We start from the raw sequence: 20,852 nt of genomic DNA, 5'->3' as shown, positions 1-20,852 counted from the left end.
CCGCTATGAATCCAAACGGTCTCAACAGCAACCAACAGCATAGTGTGGGTTGACTCGTAGTCCTTCTACTCAACTCACTTGGGATCACTCATGCAGTCCTGTGGCTGGAAGGGCCAAGATGCTCCGTTCAGGGCTGGCCAGCACACCGGCACTTGGGTCACGTCCCTGTGTCTCTTGTTCTCCAGTAAGCTGGATGGCCTCGGAGCTCCAAAGGGACGAGTGCAGAGGCCATAAGGCTTCCTACGCCCAGCCTCTGGAACGGGTTTCTTGTGACTTTTGCTATATTATATTGGTTAAAGCCTCTCACAAGGATAACTCCGATTAAACAAACTCAATGTCATTACGTCAGTGCCAATTCATAGCGACGGTATAGGACGGGGTAGAATTGCCCCTGTGAGTTCCCGAGACTGTAACTGTTTATGGGAGTAGAAAGTCCGTCTTTCTCCCAACTCAGATGAAAAGAGTGGAAAAACAAGCTGTATTGCTTGTTGGTGAAAGTATTGTGCAAGGTCCAGTCACAGGGAGGCCTGCTTTACTGGAGGATACTACTTCCTTGGATGAAAGATGAAGGAGGCATGTATAATGATACACGTGGTAGAACAATTGTGAATAAGGTCAGACCTCCCCGGAGAGGTTTTCTGTTATCACCTGTTTACCTTTCTTCTGCTTCTAAATATGGTAGACATGTCCCATGGGTATAAGGATTACTTTGACATAATGTTAGTTAACTTGAACAATTTTTTTTACCTAGTTTGATTGTAATGAACAACACAAGAATATAAAAGAACAGATAGCTCGACAGAGTCAATATTATACTTTTATTGCAGGAACAATCCAGTTGCCCTCAAAGGAATGTTTCATTTTATGTATCCTTCTAAATTATTATAGTGCAATATTCCCAGAAAAATCTTGTTTTCTTTTATATACTTTGGGTACTTTTTGAAGATTTTCTTTCAACATTACCTTTTTCTTTCCAATTTCCTATTTTCACATTGTTTTGTTTTGATCAAATTATATCTACTTTAGCATCACCTGGAGCAGTCAAAATATAGTCGTGTTGGTTCACTCTTGGATTTATCCTGAAACCTGTCAAAGCCAACTGGGAGAAAGATGTGAATTTCTACTCCCATAAATATTTACAGTGTTAGAACTTCACTGGGGAAGTTCTACTCTTTCCTATAGGGTTGCTATGAGTCAGTATGGACTTAATGGCAGTGATAGATAGATAGATAGATGATAGATAGATAGATAGATAGATAGATAGATAGATAGATAGATAGATAGATAGAGTTGAAATATAAGATATCAAACTACACAGTTGGTGGAAAAAGAATGTGGGTTAGCATAGATTATGGTTCTTTCTCAGGAAATAAGCACAGCATAAAATAAGGAAGCTTCATGCTGACTGTCTTAGGCTAGGCTCACTAGAGAAGCAAAACGGAAATTTATATCAAGAAAATGTCTCACAGAGTTGTAGAAACAGGCAAGTCCAAGTCCGTGAGATTAGACATTAGGCTGGAAGCTTCTCCCGACTCACATAGCTTCAGGACCTGATGAACCCCAGATTGGCTGGAAGGCCACAGGTGGGTGACTGCAGAGTCAAAGGAGTCCAAGGTTTGAAGGTCCCATCTCATGCTGCTGGGAACCTCCAGGATCCGGAGACCAGATGGCCGTTTGTTGGTTCAAATCTAAAGAACTGGTGGTTGCCGAGACAGAGGCAGGATCCCAGACCAACAAAAATCAAGCAAGCTTTTCACAGTCTACTTATATTGGAAACAAGTCATATCCTTTAAATTATTTACATCAGATCTATGACCCTGAATAAGGCTGTTACATCCTACCCTAAATTGACCACTGTTTGACTGTGATGGCAATGTGAAAAGCCAGGTCATAGGGGATTGCCAGGTGGTAACTTCCTAACCACTGAGAATCCTGGCCTAACGAAGTTGACACAAAGCCTAACAATCACACATATTAATTGATATTCCATCAGTTCCTTGCATCATCAATGCCATGAAAAGACCAGAAGAGCAAGCTTGGAGACTATCAGATAAGAAGTCGGTCCTAAATCACGATGTAACACGGATCCCATAAATGGGATTCCTTACATAGTTGGTAAGTCACCCGGGCACGGTCCATTGTCCTCTTATTGTTGACACCATGGACCCTGGAACCTGGATGCTCCCGCTACCATCACTGCTGCCTTTGAACAGTCGATGAGTAACCCTGCCACCATCTCTTCCGGAATGGGTTCCACAGCATTCCTATTTCTTTTGTCAGTCTCATATGTGTGTATCTTATTGACAAAAGCAAGAGGTGCTCTAGGTGCCAAGGTGGCTGGAAGAGGGTTTGACTTTTCCGATCTTATATAAGGAGCCTGGTGGTGTGGTGCTTTCTCATTGGGCTGCTAACCAAGAGGTCGGCAGTTCAAAACCACCAGCCACTATGCAGGAGAAAGATGAGGTTTTCTACTTCCATAAAGAATTACAGTCTTAGAAACCTACAGGGGGAGGTCTAGCCTGTTATACAGGGTCACCATGAGTCATAATTGACTTGGTGGCATTGATTATTATTTTATAATGGAAGATAGCCACTGCTTCTGCTAATACTCATAATATGAGTATATTGATTAAAGATGCTGCAACAGCTAACTCCCAAATCTGAGTGCTGGACGCAATATGCTTTATTTGCATCACATAGAGTTTGGTGGACATGAAGTCAGTGAGGAGGGTGGGGGATGATTTCCGTCCACTATCAAGGGCCCTGGCTGGTGAAGGCTCTGCCTCCCTTATTGCATAGTGTCCCAGTCACCAGCGCTTTGCTAAGCTAGCGGAGTGGAAGGTTGCATAGAAGTTTGTGGACCACGTCTGAACCTAAGGTACATAGTTTCCTCCAACATTCTAATGGACAAACTGATGAGAGGAGTTGGGAAATATTGATCAGCTGGGTACACAGGAGGAAAAGTAAAAGGGGTTGTGAGCAGCTATCCTGTTCCTGGCACAGGGAAACATTTTCTCTAAACATAGTCCAGGGTCTGGACTTAAATGATTAAGGCCCATGACACATTTTACTTATATTGGCTAGTATTGTGTGAAACATTAATACAAATGCTTCATCGAGAATACAAATAAGGAAGCACATTTTTCTATTCTGTTCCTTTTGGACCATGCATCTCAAATTAGAAAGAGTTTATTTTCTTATTACCCTCAGGAAACAGGATTGTAATAGCCTTTTGTTCTTGGGCTTATCAATATTACTAGCATTTTTAAGCCTTTAAAGAAACCATTCAAGGAATCACAGATTAATCATCTGTTTTGAATAAAGGTGCAAAGCAACAAATGATGCATTTTAGAATACCACCAGTGTTAAAAAGTGGGAAAAAGAGAAATGTAGTCTGTTGGGTAGTAAGTCCCATTCAACTGTCATTTGAGTAGGTGGACACAGGAGGAAAAGGGAGAGGTGGTTGAATGTTCCATCAATTTCTGTTCAGTGTTAGTCAGTCAGGGAGCCTCAGCTGATAGGCTAGCTTATCTTTATTAAACCAAAACAACCCACTGCTATCAAATAGATTGTGACCCTCCAGGACAGATTGGAAATGTGCCACAGGGTTTCCAATGCTGTAAATCTTTACAGAAGCAGATTGTCTTATCTTTCTCCAGGTGGGTTAGTTACCAATCTTTTAGTTAGCCGCCTAGTGCTTAATCCACTGGACCGCCAGGGGCCCCTTATTACTATTTAGAGAGGAGAATGATGAACAAGGGGCCAGAATGCTGCCAGTAGAAGGACCGTGTAACTTGAAAATACTTCCTGATGGGTGTAGTGCCAGGGGTGGGAAGCAAACATCAGTGTCACGGGAGGGAGTTCTTTATGATGAATATGAATTCAAGACTAAGTTGAGTATTAGAAATGTGGATGACAACTACTTTCAGAACAACCACATGCCATTCCTTCTCCATATTTAACTAGTGTGCACCACTGACCTCCACAGGGTATAACAACGGTCAAGAGTTTGCAGTAGCAGGGAGGTGATGAGAAAGTGGGTTCAGAAATGAGATACTCAGATGCATGACAGATCAGACGAAAGGGAGTCTTGGACTTCCCCTGGCAAAGGACTTGATGGCACATGAGTAACATTCTCTCAAGGAATCATAACACCCCATCAAATGCTAGAATAGGTCACGTGTGGAAAGTTTGAGGCTACAAACATAAAATGTAATTGTGCATATACGTATGCATGCTGACTCCATTACTCTCAGTATGGTGCTAATACATGTTATTACAGCAAGATCTATTTCCCCCAAATCCTCCTAGCAGAGATCTTCTCACTACCATGGAATTGATTCAGACTCATAGCAGCCCTGTAGGACAGGGTAGAACTGCCTCTGTGGGTTTCAGAGACAGTAACTCTTTACAAGAGGAAGTTTTACCTTTCTCCCAAAGATCTTAGGAAATATAAACAAGCCATTTAACAATGTGGGAGTGTGTTAGTCAGGGTAGACTAGAGAAACAAATTCATGGACACTCACATGTGTAAAAGGAAGAGCTTTATATACCAGTGCTATTGAATATTGGGAAAATAGCCCAGCCCAGACCATGTCCATAAGTCTGCTATTAGCCCATATGTCTGATACCAATCTATAAAGTCCTCATCAGACTCACGAAGCACATGCAATGACGCCAAATGCAGGAAAATCACAGGCCAGTGGGTGGGAAGTCTTGTGGATCCAGTGGCACTGCAAGCATCTCGGCACTGCCATGGTTCTCCAGGTGACTTGTCTGGCTCCAGAGGTCTGGCTCCATCAGCCTCTCTCCAAGTGTCTTCTCCACAAGGGTGTCTCACAGGGAGTGAACCTGTGTCCTGCTTCCAGCAAACTATTTATCTCCTTAGCACCTCCAAATGAGGTTATCAGGCTACCCCTCCACTCTGAATACTCAAATTGACACCAGATTATGTAACTACCACAGGAATTCTGGAAACCTCAAGAAAAACAATGTTTCAGAAATACATGGTACTATTTAGACATTTGCCTTTTAGATGATTTCCGTCACTACATTTTTCTCTTAATTCATCTCTTGATATTTCCTTGAGATGAGTGATTTGTATGTATACAGTTCCATATGATCAGATATTTCCACTTTTTGCTTACATTTCTGCTCAAACAAGAAAACGTAATCGGTATAGATTACTTTGTTCTTTGATTTAAGATCCAGTGGTGATGAAAATTATGCAACTTTAAGTGTGTGTATAGCCATGAACTTTTGAGATCAAGACCTTTTGGCCACATAGTGGGCAGGATTTAAAAAGATCTTTCATAGATTTCCTCTGCTGTATCCCTAGAGCAGAGGACAGTGTTTGACATGCTTTCGCTGTTATTGTATGGTGTCTTACATCGGCTCTGATCCATAGCAATAACCCTATGTACAAGAGACCAAAAATGCTGCTCAGTCCTGCCTCAATCTCACATTTTCTGTTGTATTTGAGTCCAATGTTTCAGGAACGATATCAGCTTATCTTACTGAGGGTCTTCCTCTTTGTTACTAATCCTCCTCTTTACCAGGCATAAGGGACTTCTCCAGGGACTGAACCCTCCTGATGACATGGCCAAAGTACAGGAAACCAAGTCTCCCTATCCTTTCTTCCAAAGAGCAGAGTTGGTGATCCTTGTTCTAAGACAGACTTGTTTATTCTTCTGGCAGCCCATGGTCCTTTCAATATTCTTGGCCAACATCATAATTCAAATGTATTTTTTTTTTTTGGTGTTCAACATGTAATACCCCAAATTAAACCCACTCCCATTGGGTTGATTCCAACTCTTAGTAACCTACATAAAGTTTCCAACTATAAATCTTGATGGAAGCATATAGCCCATCTTTCTTGAGTGGAGTGTCTGGTAAGTTTGAATCATCAGTCTTGTGGTTAGCAGCCCAACCCCTAACTAATAGGGTCACCTGGTCTTATTTATTGACATATTTGATGAGTGTTTGATGAAGAAAGTAAATTGTTTATTAACTTATTTGCCAATTTACTTATTCACTAAGTTTCTACTTCCCTGGCTCCACTTTTATGGAGCACAGAATATCATAAAAATAATAGCAATATTGACCATCTATTGAGTGGTTAATAATCACTTTATTTTTAAAAATCACTTTACATCACAACAACTATTTACAGATAAGAAACAAACTTAGATCAAGATAAAAACATGACCAAGGTAATATCGCTTGTAAGCACTACTATTCTTTCAAACCTATATTGTTAACAATTATATCTCACTGAAATAACATTCTTCTACTGAACTGAAAATTAGATAGATCCTATCTTCATAAATTATTTTAAATGAACTCAATAGTGATACTTGTCACATAATTTCTTGATGTATATCAACAGTGAAGGTCCATCTCTTTTAGATAAACCTTCTTAGGAGCCCACACTCCCTTTGTTTTCCTACCGGTTTCTTCATTTCTTCTCCTTCCGAACTCCATTGCTCCTAGCTTCCCTTTGAGTGATTCATTTTTAGTGGGTGAGTTTTCTCATCTAAACATTTATATTCTCATCTAAACATTTTCTTTTGGCTGTTCTTAAACTATCCAGTTCATAGTTTGGGCTCTGGTCTCTGATTCTCTCTCTCTCTCTCTTACACACACACACACCTGCCAACCTTATTTCCTCTATCAGTAAATTTGCTGAAGACTCAACTATCTTGAAATATATATATATCATTACCATCACTAACAAATATTTTAGTTGATCCTCTTTTCCTACCTAGCTCCTCTCTTATTTCTGTTCTGTTTATTGTGAATTATAATTCATGATTTGTGCCTATAGCTTATTACTTCTGCTTTTTCACGATCCATTCTTTTCTCATCCTCTTAATTTATCATGGAAGTCCATTTTATTATTTAACTTCTAGTTATTAAAACAATGTTTGTTATAATAATGTCTGTGCTCTTAAACATTCTCCTATTGGCCATAATGATGCTTTCTGGAGACACAGAAAATATCCAGGTCTTATTACTATTTTAAACCTTTCTAATAATTGTGGAAAGCAACCATAATTTCCCTCACATCTTCTTTACTCCAAGGTAAATGTCCATCTTCAGTAATTCTTCACTGATACAATTTTGAGTTATTCTGCAACCCTGAAGCTTTCTTGATGCACAATTCATAACCTTGATAAAATCAGTGCTAACCTACTATCATTTTTATAATAGAGATGTAATCTAAAAAGTATAACTTATTCAGCTCTGCTAGGTATGTGCACTAGGCAGGATTGCTTTAAAGAAACAAAACCAGTGGCACTCATGTAAGAGGGAACTTTATATCAAGAAGTAACTTAATATCAAGAGAGCATCTTAGCCAAGTCCAACTTAAGTCCATAGGTTCAATGCTAGCTGGAGTCCTCTTCACCATTTTCAGACTCATGTAGCGGAAGGCTTATGACAGAGAAAGGTGAAGAGGGATACAAAGAGATAGCAGGTGGGCAGGTGCAGATTCAAGGTCAGTGGCAGGACACAGGCAGCTCAGAAGTTGGCTCTCAGAGTCATTGGCCCACATGGTGGCCCCTGGAAGGTAGGAGAGAAAGGAGAAGTTCTCACGCTCTTGTAGAAAATGCCACTCCCAAAGGATTAGGCTGTGACCTGAATGATAGGTTGGACTCCACCCTTACACTTTTGTGCAAATTCAAGTTGGCATAAAATCTAACTACCACAGTGTGGTAATAATTTCCTTTAGAAGAATTAATACCAGCCCTACCAGGCCTTTGACACCCTCCTCACCACCGATTTGGATCACTTGTTGTTCCCTTGTCCCTGGGTTTGTTAACACCACTACCTTTTCCCCCTCTTCCCCCTCTCCCATATCCACCCGGAACTGTCAGTCCCATTATTTTCTCCTCCAGATTGTTCATCCATCCTATTTTATTTAGACAGACCGGGCATGATCAAGGGTAATGTAACCAAGAGGAATTGCTGAAACCCTGGTGGGGACTGAGCATGATAGTGGGACTGGAGGAAAGTCAAGGGAAATAGAGGAAAGAGCTAGGAGGCAAAGGACATTTATAGAGGTCTAGATAAAGACATGTACATATGCAAATATATTTATATATGAGGATGGGGAAATAGATCTATGTGCATATTTTTATAGGTTTAGTATTAAGGTAGCAGAAGGACATTGGGCCTCCACTCAAGTACTCTCTCAATGCAGGAATACTTTCTTCTATTAAATTGGCATTCTATGATGGTCACCTTCTCGACACAACCGCTGAAGACAAAGCAGGTGAATAAGCAAATGTGGTGAAGAAAGCTGATGGTGCCCAGCTATCAAAAGATATAGCATCTGGGGCCTTAAAGGCTTGGAGGTAAACAAGCGGCCATCTAGCTCAGAAGCAACAAAGCCCACATGGAAGAAGCACACCAGCCTGTGTGATCACGGGGTGTCGAAGGGATCAGGTATAAGGCATCATCAGAACAAAAAATCTTACCATAGTGAACGATGGGGGGAGTGCGGAGTAGAGACCCAAAGACCATTTGTAGGCCACTGGACATCCTCTTACAGAAGGGTATCGGGGAGGAGACAAGCCAGTCAGGGTGCCATGTAGCAACGATGAATAATACAACTTTCCTCTAGTTCCTAAATGTTTCCTTCCCCCTGCACTATCATGATCCGAATTTTACCTTGCAAATCTGGCTAGACAAGAGGATGTACACTGGTACAGATAGGAATTGGAAACACAGGGAATCCAAGGTGGATGATCCCTTCAGGACCAGTGGTGTGAGTGGCGATCCTGGGAGAGTAGAGGGAGGGTGGGTTGGAAAGAGGGAACCGATTATAAGGATCTACATGTGACCTCCTCCCTGGGGGACGGACAACAGAAAAGTGGGTGAAGGGAGATGTCGGACAGGGCAATATATGACAAAAGAATAATTTATAAGTTATCAAGGGTTCATGAGGCAAGGGGGAGCGGGGAGGGAGGGGAAAAATGAGGAGTTGATGCCAGGGGCTTAGGTGGACAGCAAATGTTTTGAGAATGATGAGGGCAATGAATGTACAAATGTACTTTACACAGTTGATGTATGTACGAATTGTGATGAGAGTTGTATTAGCCCCTAATAAAATGATTAAAACAAAGAAGAATAATATAATTATAATCATAAAAACGAATACCAGGTTAGTCTCAAGGAGTTGGAGATTAAAGATGTCCCAAACGTCTAACTCTTCCAACACGTTATTCTGCTCCATTTCCCACCCCCCCTTTAGTATATTTCCTCACCCCACTGGATTCTGCAATTCACTGCAACATCACACAGAAACTCATGAAACTTCAAGGAAATGTCCCACATGGTGGCGGGTGCTGTTCTGATCATGGCTCAAAAGTCAGGCAGAGGCAAGCAAACTGCACAGGCCAGAGCAAGAAGTCAAACATGTCCAAAAACCAAAGTAGGTCTACTTGCTTCTATCCAACATTGGTCAGGAAATAGAGGATTACTTTCCAGGTAAGGTGAGGGTGTCAGAACTGTATGGTGGTGGCAATATATAGCGGAGGAAAACAACAGGTGGTATTTTAACTCACACTCTCTATTAAGATGGGATCAAAGATGCCCCCAAGGAAGCAAAGGGTGTGGCTTGGTTCCCACCCTACTTTGGTCAATCTTAATCCTACCCCGGTCCTCTCCATTAGTATAGTAGAGAATGCCCACAAAAGGACTATAACCACAGGTGCATGGAGTGCAGAATTATATAACACAAAGCATATTTCTAGGGGTCCATATTAATTGACTATCACTCACTGATTTCATCTGACTCTATCAATGACTATTTATGTTATACTGGAGGCAAATCTATTGCTATATATAATCTATTATATAATGTGTGCATAATCTACATATAATTTGTTAGTGTGTTATACTGTGGTGGCTTATGTGCTGCCTATGTCACTAGTATATCAAATACCATAAAGTTCACCCAAAGTAAACAGGTTTCAGCAGAGCTCCCTGTCTAGGAAGAGATGACAAACAAAGGCTAGGCTCTCAACTTCAGAGGGATTAGCAACTGAAAACCTTGTAGATAGTAGTGAACCTTTGTCACATGCTGAAAACCTAAACAATGCCGTCAGAACGTTGTCAGAGAAAGTGCCAAAGGATAAGCCTGAAGTCAAGGTCCAAACGCATTCAAAAGGAAGAAGTCCAACCAGAATGCTCTGTAGAGGCAAAGGTAAGGAGACTGGCTCGTGTGCTTCTCCAGTCTCTGGAGAAGGTGGTCCTGCTTGGTAAAGTAGAGCGGCGGCGTCAAAAAGGAAGGCCCCAACAAGATGGATTGATACAGTGGCTGCAACAAAGAGCTCAAACATAAGAACAATGGTAAGGGTGGTGCAGGGATGGGTGGTGCTTCATTCTGTTGTGCGCAGGGTCACTCTGGGTCAGAATCAATGCAACAGCCCTAACAATAACCACAACATTAGGACCAAGTCTCTTTATTTTATACTTTATATTAATATTGATGCTATCTAAATTATGTTAAATTATATATGTATCTTGCTTTTAATGTATTAATCTATGAAAATAGTTATAAATTATGCTACTATATCATTATATTTTAAATGAGGAAATTGGTTTTTGGAATCTAATTTTAGGATATTTAATTTCCTCTATATTAAACTCAGTCCATGGTTCCTAAAATAATTCTAGATGAGATGATGTATACAATTATTTAGATTATTTAAATGACTGCATTAAGGTGGTTTTAACATGTACCAATATCCTCATATCGTTAGCATCCTACATATATTTCCCTTCAAATGACAAAAAGGCTGTGTATATGAACTATTTTATCACGTGTCTGAAACGAACTCCTTTGCAAGTCTACTCAACACCCCCACTACCCTGCTCGTCATAGTATGAGGCACCATGACACTCTACATGCCACTTTCCTGTTGGCTTCAGTCATGACCGCACGTTTCTGGAAGAGGAAACATAAGACTATTCATTTGTATGACAGTCATGTTCAGAACCACGAGAGGGGGGGAATATGAGAAAAGAGATGAAAATATGAATAAAAAGGAGGGTTAATGAATAAGCATTGTGGCCCATTTGGGAACACTGTTTAAAGTAAGAGCTAAATACATTTCATGACTCTTAGATTCCCTTCTCTTAATTATCTTCCCCTCTAACTAAGGCAAGGGGAAAAAATCTAACCAAAAGTTGTAGTATGACATTGTTCCACCTTCCTTTTGTTTGCACTTGGCAGGAACATACTGCCAGCAGCGAGAGGTGGAAGCCATCATGGAGGGTGATGAGGATGATGGAGGTTGCTGCTGTTGTCAGCCAGGCCACTTGCCTCACCTGTTGTCCTGCAATGCAGCATTTAACCTACGATGGCTCACGTGGGAAACCACGCGGACACAGTACATCCTGGAGGGCTATAATATCATAGACAACAATGCAGCCACCTTACTGCAGGTCTTTGACCTCAGAAGGATTCTTATCCGGTACTACATTAAGGTATTGCTTGGGGTTCCAAATAGTTATTTCTCAGTAATGACATGGGCTGGCCAAAGAAACTCCCAAAAAACTGTGAAAATGCACCTTTTGGTTCCTCTTCAGCTTCTGAATCTGATACACTACTAGGCTTAGGAACCACTGCTTTATTGAACCATCCTAGAGGACATTGGCTTTGTTTTGTTGTTTTAATAATTTTGTTAGAAGCTCTTACGGATACTGTAACAACCCATAATTCAGTTAAATCAAGCTTATTGGTACAATTGCTGCCACCATCATTTTCAAAACATTATCTTTCTTCTTGAATTCTTTGACATCAGTTCCCCTTTATCCCCTCTCTCCCCATCCTACCCCCAGGAACCCTTATTATATATTGTTATTATTATTATTATTGACATATCTTAGCCCATCACATGTTTCCATTCACCTACACTTGTGTTAGTTGTTCCCCCAGAGTGGGGTTATAGAGTCATCATTGCTATAGGTTCCCCCTTCCTCCCCCTTCCCCCCACCACTCCTCTTCCCATCCCTTCAGAGAATCCTTTCTTCCATTACTGTTTATCTATCTCGGGTTTCATGTATCATGTATCGAATTAATTATATGAATGAACATACACAGGTCTAACAGGATTAATGAGGTAAAACTAAGACCATAATAGTAAGGGAGGAAACATTAAAGAACTAGAGGATAGTTAAGTGTTTCATCAGTGCTATTCTGCACCCTGGACATATCATCCCTTCCTTGTGGCTCTTCTTATCTTACAGGTGGGTTTTTAGTCTCCACTTTGTCTATACTCCTTCACATCAATTTAATTGCTAGTTTTTGAATTTCTGATACCTATTTCCCATTGACACCTCATGATCATACAGTCTGGTATGCTTCTTCCATGTGGGCTTTGTTGAGTCCATACTAAATGGCCTCTTGTTTAACTTGTCTTTAAGACCCCAGTCGCTATATTGCCCCCCCCCCATATAGTTTAATAGCTGGACACCATCAGTTTTCTTCACCACATTTGCTTATGCATCCACTTTGTCTTCAGTGATCGTGTTGGGAAGGTGAGTATCATACAGTGCCACATTATTAGACAAAGCCATTCTTGTCCTGAGGTAAAAGCTAAATAGAGGCTCAAAGTCCATCTGCTTCCTTGTTATATTTACATGCACACACATATACATACATAGACAAATACACCTATATTTATATATTTACACATATACAAATTCATATTTATGCCTATATATATAATTTTTACTGACTTGTACTTTCCTCTTTTGGTTTTTTTCTTTCCTCCTGCCCCACTATCACGTTGCACCTCTCAGAAATTCTTCTTGAATACATTTCAGTTGATCAAACACAACTGGGAATGCTACATCCTCCTCCCCACTATCATGTTTACTGATCATTCACCACTCAGTAATTGCTCACGAATACATTTCAGTTGACCAAAGAGGTTAATGAATGCTACACCTTCCTCACTGCCAATTTTAGATCCCTTGCTATTCCCCTATCCCTGTCCTTATTGGCTCATTGCTCCCCTCCCCCCGCCTCCTCCTCTCCCATGCCCCCTGCCCCCCAACAGTCGGTTCATTGCTCTCTCCTTGGGATTGCTTATCCTGCATATCTTGTATAGATAGACACCAAAAGAAAAAAAAAATGAAACTATACATGTTATTCCAAGTCTGTTATCCTGACCCAGTGTAGATGAGTATCTCTCTGTTAAATAGCGTGCAGTCCCTGTTGTAACACATTGGTCAATCCCCTTTTCTTTCAGGGATCCCTATTCCAGGACCCACTTATCTAACATCCCTCAGACCCTTGAGGGCATTGGTTTCATTTGTGATTTGTCAGGTTTCTTATCAAGATCTGTTTTCCCACTTCTGAGTCTACATAGGTTGCTTGTAATGATGGTGATAAAAAATTTAAACACACAGAAATATTTACAAACCCCAGTGTCTCCAGGCATCAATTGAGATGCTATGTAAATCAACTATTTTAGAACCAGAGATGTTTTTTATTTTCATGATAGCTAATAAATTACAGCTAAATCCCTGTTGGGGATTTAGAGTTTGGAATGTTACGTTTCCAAGTGTAAACAGAAGTTATTTTAAACCCTTTCATCTTGCTCATGCGGGGAGTAAAAGCCTATTATTTTTCAGTAATCCATTCACCATGTCTGTCTTGACCTGTAGTCAGCATCAGAAAGATGTACCAGTTTGGAATCAAGCCTCCTGAAGGAAAAACAATCGAGACCCAACCGATCAGGCAGGGGGTATCTGAGGCTAAGGTTTTCCTGAAGGGACAGGGGCAGGTGAACACCACTACGGTGGAGGAAAACTTTTCAGTGGGTCCTTGATTCTATGGTTGGCCTGAACGTAGGTAGTAGGCCTGGACAGTCCACAGAAGGATCCGATTTGAACTTAATGCTATCAAAAGGAGGGAACACTACCACAGAAGACCCCCAAGCATTGCCTAAAACACTGTGGCTGAAGCAGGTAATAGAGGCAGAAAGGCAAAACGTGGTTAGGTGTGGAGTCAGCTCTGATGACAGCACCCCTTAACTCCAGTAATACAGCAGAAGAAAGTCTTGCCTGGTTCTGGCCATCCTCACAATTGGTCTTTTAGAGCCCGGTGCTTCAGCCAACATGTTAATCCATCCCTTTGAAGGTCTTCTTTTCCACCGACACAGATCTGCTATACAAGACATCTCTCAAGTATCGAAGAGCAAGGATATCACTTTGAAGACTAAGCCGTACCTCACCCAAGCCATGATATTTGCAGTCACCTTTCATGCAGATGAAAGTTGGACACCGAATACGAAAGACCAAAGAGGAATCAATGCATTTTGAAGTATGGTGCTGGGGAAGAATATTGAGCAACACGGACTGCCAGAAGAACATACAAACCTGTCTTGGAAGGGGACAACCACAACGTCTCTTGGAATTGAAGATGGTGGTTAGACACGTCATCAGAGTGGACCAGGGCCTGGAAAAGGACTTGATAAAGTAGAAGGTCAAAAAAATTTGTGTGAGGGAACTTCTGAATGGACTGAGAAAATGGCTGCAACAATGGGCTCCAACATAACAGTGGTGAGGATGGTGCAGGGCCAGGCGGTGTTTCTTCTCGGATACAGAACACTGCCGTGAGTCAGAACCACTGAAAGGTGCCTAGCAACGTCTACATTACTAAGCACAATTGCTTTTAGAGGGACTGGTCTTCCTTGATAACATGCTAAAAGTACAGGAAATGAAATCTCACCATCCTGTTTCCAAGGAGCAGTCTGGTTGTCCTTCCTCCCATGCAGATTTGTTTGTGCTTCTGGCAGTCTCTGGTACTTCCAATATTCTCCACTAATACCGTAACTCAAATACACCAATTTTTCTTCACTCTTATGTATTGTCCAGCTTTCTCACACACACACACACACACACACACACACACACACACACACACACACGTAAATAAAATGCTAGCATAGGTATCGGGAAGGGAGGCTCAAGAATTTCAATCAGCTAAGAGAACTTGTACATGTTTAGAATAGCTACTAAGGGGGGGGGTCCAATATCTGCAGCAAAAGCCTCCTATTTAGTGGAAATAGGAGGCAGTACTAAGAAAATCAGAAAAGAAAAAACTTTTCATTCTCATATGCCTTTGTGCTGTACCATGGACATTCAAAACAGATTTATGAGTTCACACTCTCTAACTTCATCTGTACCCAAGGGAGTTAAACTCTAAATTTCACAAATTTGAGGGCAAATAAAAAATATTGTTATAAAATCATATAAATGCACAACCATCATAATGGAAATTTTATTAAATGAAATATCCAAATGTGAAACTGCTGGTCCTTAACATGTCTCCATCAGGTCTATATACTTCTGGAAGTTTCTATCTCTCTGACGCTTCCCTAAGAATTCTGCTCTCTTTGATTTGCAGTACATCAAAATGGCATTTAAGCATTCTTGAGGGACTCCAATTGTGTTCCTTTGAAATGTTATTTCAGTTTGGAGAACATAAAAGTTTGAAGAGGCAAGAATAGGTCCATAGGCTGAATATGGTACAGTTTTCCTAAATGAAGTTATGGTAGGACAGCCCATTACTCATGAAGAATGAGTAAATACATTGTGGTGATGGGGGCTGGAGGCGGGGTGGGGGGGGTTCCTTGATGCAACTTTCTTCACCTAGTCCCCGCCAATGTTTTCCAGTGGTTTTCAATGTAATTTTCATATTTCTTCATAAATAAGCCCTTATGACCATCTTGTGTCCTTTGGGAAAATCAAGATTTTGAAATTTTTTAAAAAGCAAGCAAACAAACAAATCATTATAACAGTATAATAAAATATGTAAAGACTTTGAATTAAAAATAAGGACAAGAACATGCTTACCATATCTCAAGCAAAAATAACTGATAGAAAAATTCAAGCGTTGAGTTGTAATTTTGAAACATCCTCTAGGATTGCTGAGTCAGAAGAATCAACTTGACGGCAGTAAATTGAGTTTGGGATGGGCAAAATAAGGAGCCCTCCTAATGTAACGGGTTATGTGTTGGGCCTGAAGCATCAAAAGAAGATGGAAGAAATATTCTTTTGAAATAATAATAAAGAACAATTGTCAAAATATTCTAAACAGACATCTCTGCCTTGAATTTATCTGGCCCAGCAGAACCCTTTGCCACCATTGTTTTGATTGAAGCCAATTTTGAAGGCACCCTAATGAGACCGAGACAGGTTCATTACTAATAGAACTTGTCTGTAGCCATCCACTGATCATAGAGGCATGTTTACATATGTTTTGTTTGGCACAAACCTGTGTGCATATGAACTGGAACTCTAGAATTAATATTTTTTGCTTAGCCTGGTCTAAAATGATTTGGGAACCCAGCAGGGAAGTTGTGACCTCTTGCTCTTTTCCGTTTGGTAGGCCATGGCGTTTTCGTACACATAGTTGTTTCATACATACATACGTTTAGCTTGTTCTCACAGAGATGACAGTTGGAATGGCAGCTCTGCTCCATGAGGTCCTCACGTTACTTCCTGCTCTGAACTCATCACTTTAAGGGTCCCATCCATCCTCCAAAATTTATGTTTCAGGAAAAAGTGGGGGGAAGGAGGCTGATGTACTGCACTTCTGCTTCATTCTATTGTTCAGAAATTATTCACGATGCCGTGGCAAGGTGATCTGGAAAGAGTATTCCAGGCAGCCATGAGCCCCGATAAAATTTTGTGCTCATGCAAGGAGGTGACGAGAGAAGTTAAGTGGGAACTAGTCATCTCTGCCTCCTTGCTCAGGGGAAGTAGCTTCTTTGAAATGTCCCCTTCATTCTTAAGTGGCAGCAGGATAAGGTCGATGCCAATGGCCAGGAGTATAACCCAGAAAAGCAGATAGGACAAGCACAGATGCCCTTGACATCTACCCTATCAGCCTTGGAGTTGAACATCTCCTTGTTGACTGAAGAATAATGCTAGACTCTAGTCTGCCATGCAATGGCCTCCACTGTTGTGTCCAACTTCCGTTCCATTAGCCAGCTCCCATCCTCATCCCTTCCTGCCCATGCTAAGCCCTCATAGGACACTCCTTGCTGTGCCCTTCGATGTGCTGGTCACTCCTTTTGCAAAGACTACTCTCACTCATCTCAGCTCCAATCTTACCTGTCTGCCAATTGCCAGCTTTTCCTCATATTGCTGCCCTGGGGACAGTGCCTTTCACTTACCTGTCCTCTAGAACATTTTCTCCATGACAACAGCTTAAATATATGAGTTACCCTTGGCTCCTCCATATCCCTGAAGTCCGAGTAATGACTTGTATATTGAGTTGCCCAATACAATCTGGGTAAAGTAAGTTGGACTAGACCAGGTCATAAATTCTGTATGGAAAAGAGGTCCAGGGTCTGAGCAATGACTCCAGGCACTGTTGGCAAGAATGAGGTTTCATATTCAGCCAGACTCTTGCGGGCTGCCCTTCCATCAGCCAGATGTGTGGAAAGATCGGAGCCTATATAATAAGGCAAGCAGATCACAAATTATGGGAGAGAAAGAAGAGGGGATAAAGTACCTTTTTGGTGACCACCCTCCAGTTAACTCTTTTGACTTTTCTAGAGATCTTAGAAGTCGATCCCATACAGTACCCTTGCCTCCTTCCCTGGTCTTGTGGCTGGTTTACACTGTCTTCCTTTCCTCTTTCACATGCCTCCCAAATCTCTATGTTTTATAAAATGACATTATCTGGAAAAAAAAAGCCAAGATAGTCTGAAAATGGAAGTGACTTAAGAAAGGCCTATAGAATGCTGACAGGTACAAGGTGCCTTCCAGGAGGCAGCCCGTTAGTTCTGCTTTCTAAAAGGGAGTGAGCCCTAATGAGTCCTGCGGGTGGGGTGAGCCATGGGTAACAGACTCACCCAGGCAGCTGGACAATTACTATTGCCCATGTCCTACCCAAAATTCTGATGTGTAGGTCTGAGGTGGGGGACCTAAGAATAATTACAAAGAGTAATTGGCCACATCAAACCTAGTTCTGGGTTGGGGCCCAAGGACTTAAATTTTTAAATAGTTTCCTAAATGATTTCATACACAACCAAGTTTGGGAACTACTACAAACCTATCTGTGCTTAATATAAATATAATCTCTTGAACTCTAAAAGTACAGATGGACTGAGATTTTTGGACCAATCAAGCCACATGATGTCACCTTCATTAATTCTTATTGACAGTGTCAACCTCATTCATGTGAGCTTTCTCTAAACGGAATTTTCAGTCATCTGTCTTTAGCAAAGGTTAATCAGAATTGCTATCCCTCCCAAGGCAGACAAGCAGTTGCCATCTAACTGATTCCAGTTCATGTCAGTCTCATATGTGTCAAAAGAGACGTGCATCCCAATGACAAGACCTCCTTTCAAGGAACCTCTGGGTGGATTTGAACCTCCAACTCCAATTAGCAGCCGAGTGTCATAACCATTTATACCAGCCGGGGACTTCCTTTCCCATGGTAGAGTTAGATGAAATTTGGGGAAAACAGAGTAGCTATTAGACAAGATCTAGCCTTTGGGGACAAAAACCAATAAATATTTTCTGCTTTGGCCTTGGTTGCTTGATGAACAAAGATTGTGTAGCTCTGAATTGCTTCACGCTTAGAGTTTGGTTTCATTCTTTTTCTTTTATTAATTCATTTTATTGCATGGGTAAATTGCAAAGGAAGGAACACTTGGAATCATCCTTTTACACAAAAGAATTTTTAGAAATCTTTAATAAACTGGGTGAATACCTTCACCCTTATATTTGAATATGAATATATTTGAAATCATCTCCTTCCTGAGGACTTGCTGTTTTCCCTGGGGTCTCCCCCAGCTCCCCTCAATTTACAAGGGTTTAAAAACCCATGAACAGAAAGCAGCCTTACGAGGGCCTCGCTTTCCTGCTGTCATCTTTTACACAAGCCCATGAAAGCTGGGTGTTGAATACATAAAGCTGAAGAAGAATTGATGCGTTTGAATCATGGTGCTGGTGAAGGATACTGACAGTACTACTGGCTGCCCCCAAGCCCCTGATGTGTAGGAAGTCCAGCCAGAATGCTCCTTAGAAGCAAGGAGGGAGAGACTTTGTCTCAGTCCTTTGGGCGTGCTGTCAGGGAAGGACATCAGACTGCGTAAGGTAGAGGGGTGGTGCAAAGAAGAGACTCAACAAGATGGACAGACCCCGTGGTGGGAACAATGGGCTCCAGCACAAGGATGGTACAAAAGCAGGCGGTATTTCCTGCTGTTGCGCACAGGGTCTCTGAGTGGGAATGGCCTGGAGGGCACCTAACAACAACAACAACAACAACAACAACAACAACAACAGTAACAACAGCTCTTTCCGAAGAGAGATGCAGGTGCCACTTGCCCAGCAGAGGACAGGGCGAAAAATCCATAACGCTGATCAGCCTGGCAGGGCCTTTTCCTAGAATCAGTTGTCCGATGGAATAGGTTGGTCTATAATGAAAATGAGGAACCAAGAGAATCAAGACTGTAGGAGCTAGATATATTGAATTAAATCATAAGAGGTGCTGCTTGCAATGTGGTTCAGGTTACATTCTGTCAAATTCACTTCCACCTTACTTATTGTATCCATTCCGTTCTGTTGGACTCTGGGATTTCACACTGCTCATTTACTATGTCTTCATGACAGAAGTTTCCCCAAATAAAGTGGATGGAGAATGGCTTAGAATGAATTGGGTAATTCTGTGTGTTCCTGGCGAGAGATATGTGTTAGAAGCTGCAGTTCCCCTCGAATGTGGGATGCTGAGATTGAGGGGAATCCACACTGCAGTTTGGCCAGAAGCAAATGTAACCAGTGGAGTTCAAAGTCTGTGTTAACTATTATAACTTCACTGGTCGTAGGGTTGTTTTAATTAATTCTTATAAATAAATCAAAAGGTAAGCTCCACCACCCTCCTTTCCCCACTGTTATGGGGTTTATTAGGTGATGTAACAGGCTATAATCAGGACCAGGGCTTTGAAGTAACAGGAATAATACAACAGGGTTAGTTTGTCATTAGGACAGCTTCCAACCGGGGCGGCTCTCAGTGATTTCTCAGCATCCCCCATTGGTAGGCCACACCTGCAGAGCAGGTTTGGAAGCCCTTCGCTTGGTCATGCTAGTGTCCTCTTGGCCTCTATCCTTCTTAGGCAAGTAATACAACCCTTTCACTCTGCCGACAAGTGCCCAGAGGCCACTCTGCCAGCAAGCCTCCTACACAAAGGCTTGGTTGAGCATTTCGTCTCAAATGTTTGCTTTTTTAAAAGGAACCGGGTACTCATGGGTGATATTGTTTTATGGTGCCAAACTGTTGTTCAGTTGCAAAGTAACTTCAGAGGTAGTCCCAGTTAAAATGTAAAGAGTATGGGAGGGCCATAGTCTAGGGGGTTTTCCAGGTCTCCGCTAGTTCAGTAAAAAATGTCTCTGCCAGTTCCATTTGAAGATTTTCAGTTTTGTTCTACAATTGTATTCCACTCTATCCAGGGCCGTTTATTGTGGCCCCTGTCAGAAGGGTCAGTAGTGAGAGCCAGGCAATGTCGAGTGCTGCCGTCTCTGAATAGCAGAGCCTGCAGCTCATTTCGGCCATTGGTTTTGTAGTCTGGTTCATTTTCTGAGTCGTTTCCTGCGTTCTCTTTGGCTCCAGACAAGTAGTTGTCTCTCAAATGGCCCCTCTCAAGCTTTGAAGACCCCAGATGGTTCCTTTCCAATTAGGATATAGAACATAAGCTGTATAAGCTATGCTGTGCCTGAGCTGTCCTACAAGACCATAGTCTTAAATGAAGGTAAACGTCTGCTTGGGACTTTTGTTTGTTATTTCTGTCTGGTGCATGTGATCAGGACATGCAAGAAAA

The 20,852-nt window shown here is 41.5% G+C and overlaps 1 protein-coding gene across 7 annotated transcripts in view; it reads left to right on the top strand.

The window, feature by feature from the left end:
* Window positions 1–20,852, top strand: part of PCNX2 (pecanex 2) — a 326,649-nt gene that overhangs the window by 272,189 nt on the left and 33,608 nt on the right. For all 7 annotated transcript variants that reach the window (XM_045297999.1, XM_045297998.1, XM_045297997.1 and 4 more), the window contains one exon: window positions 11,243–11,496. In XM_045297999.1, the coding sequence (XP_045153934.1) occupies window positions 11,243–11,496 (254 nt within the window). The remainder of the gene's footprint in view (window positions 1–11,242; window positions 11,497–20,852) is intronic.

Source organism: Echinops telfairi, unplaced genomic scaffold (assembly GCF_000313985.2).
Source record: "Echinops telfairi isolate 266 unplaced genomic scaffold, ASM31398v2 ScPeMD7_7424;HRSCAF=8462, whole genome shotgun sequence".
Classification (NCBI taxonomy): Eukaryota; Metazoa; Chordata; class Mammalia; order Afrosoricida; family Tenrecidae; genus Echinops; species Echinops telfairi.
Note: the sequence above shows the minus strand (reverse complement) of the source record. Positions and strands in the feature narration are given on the sequence as shown.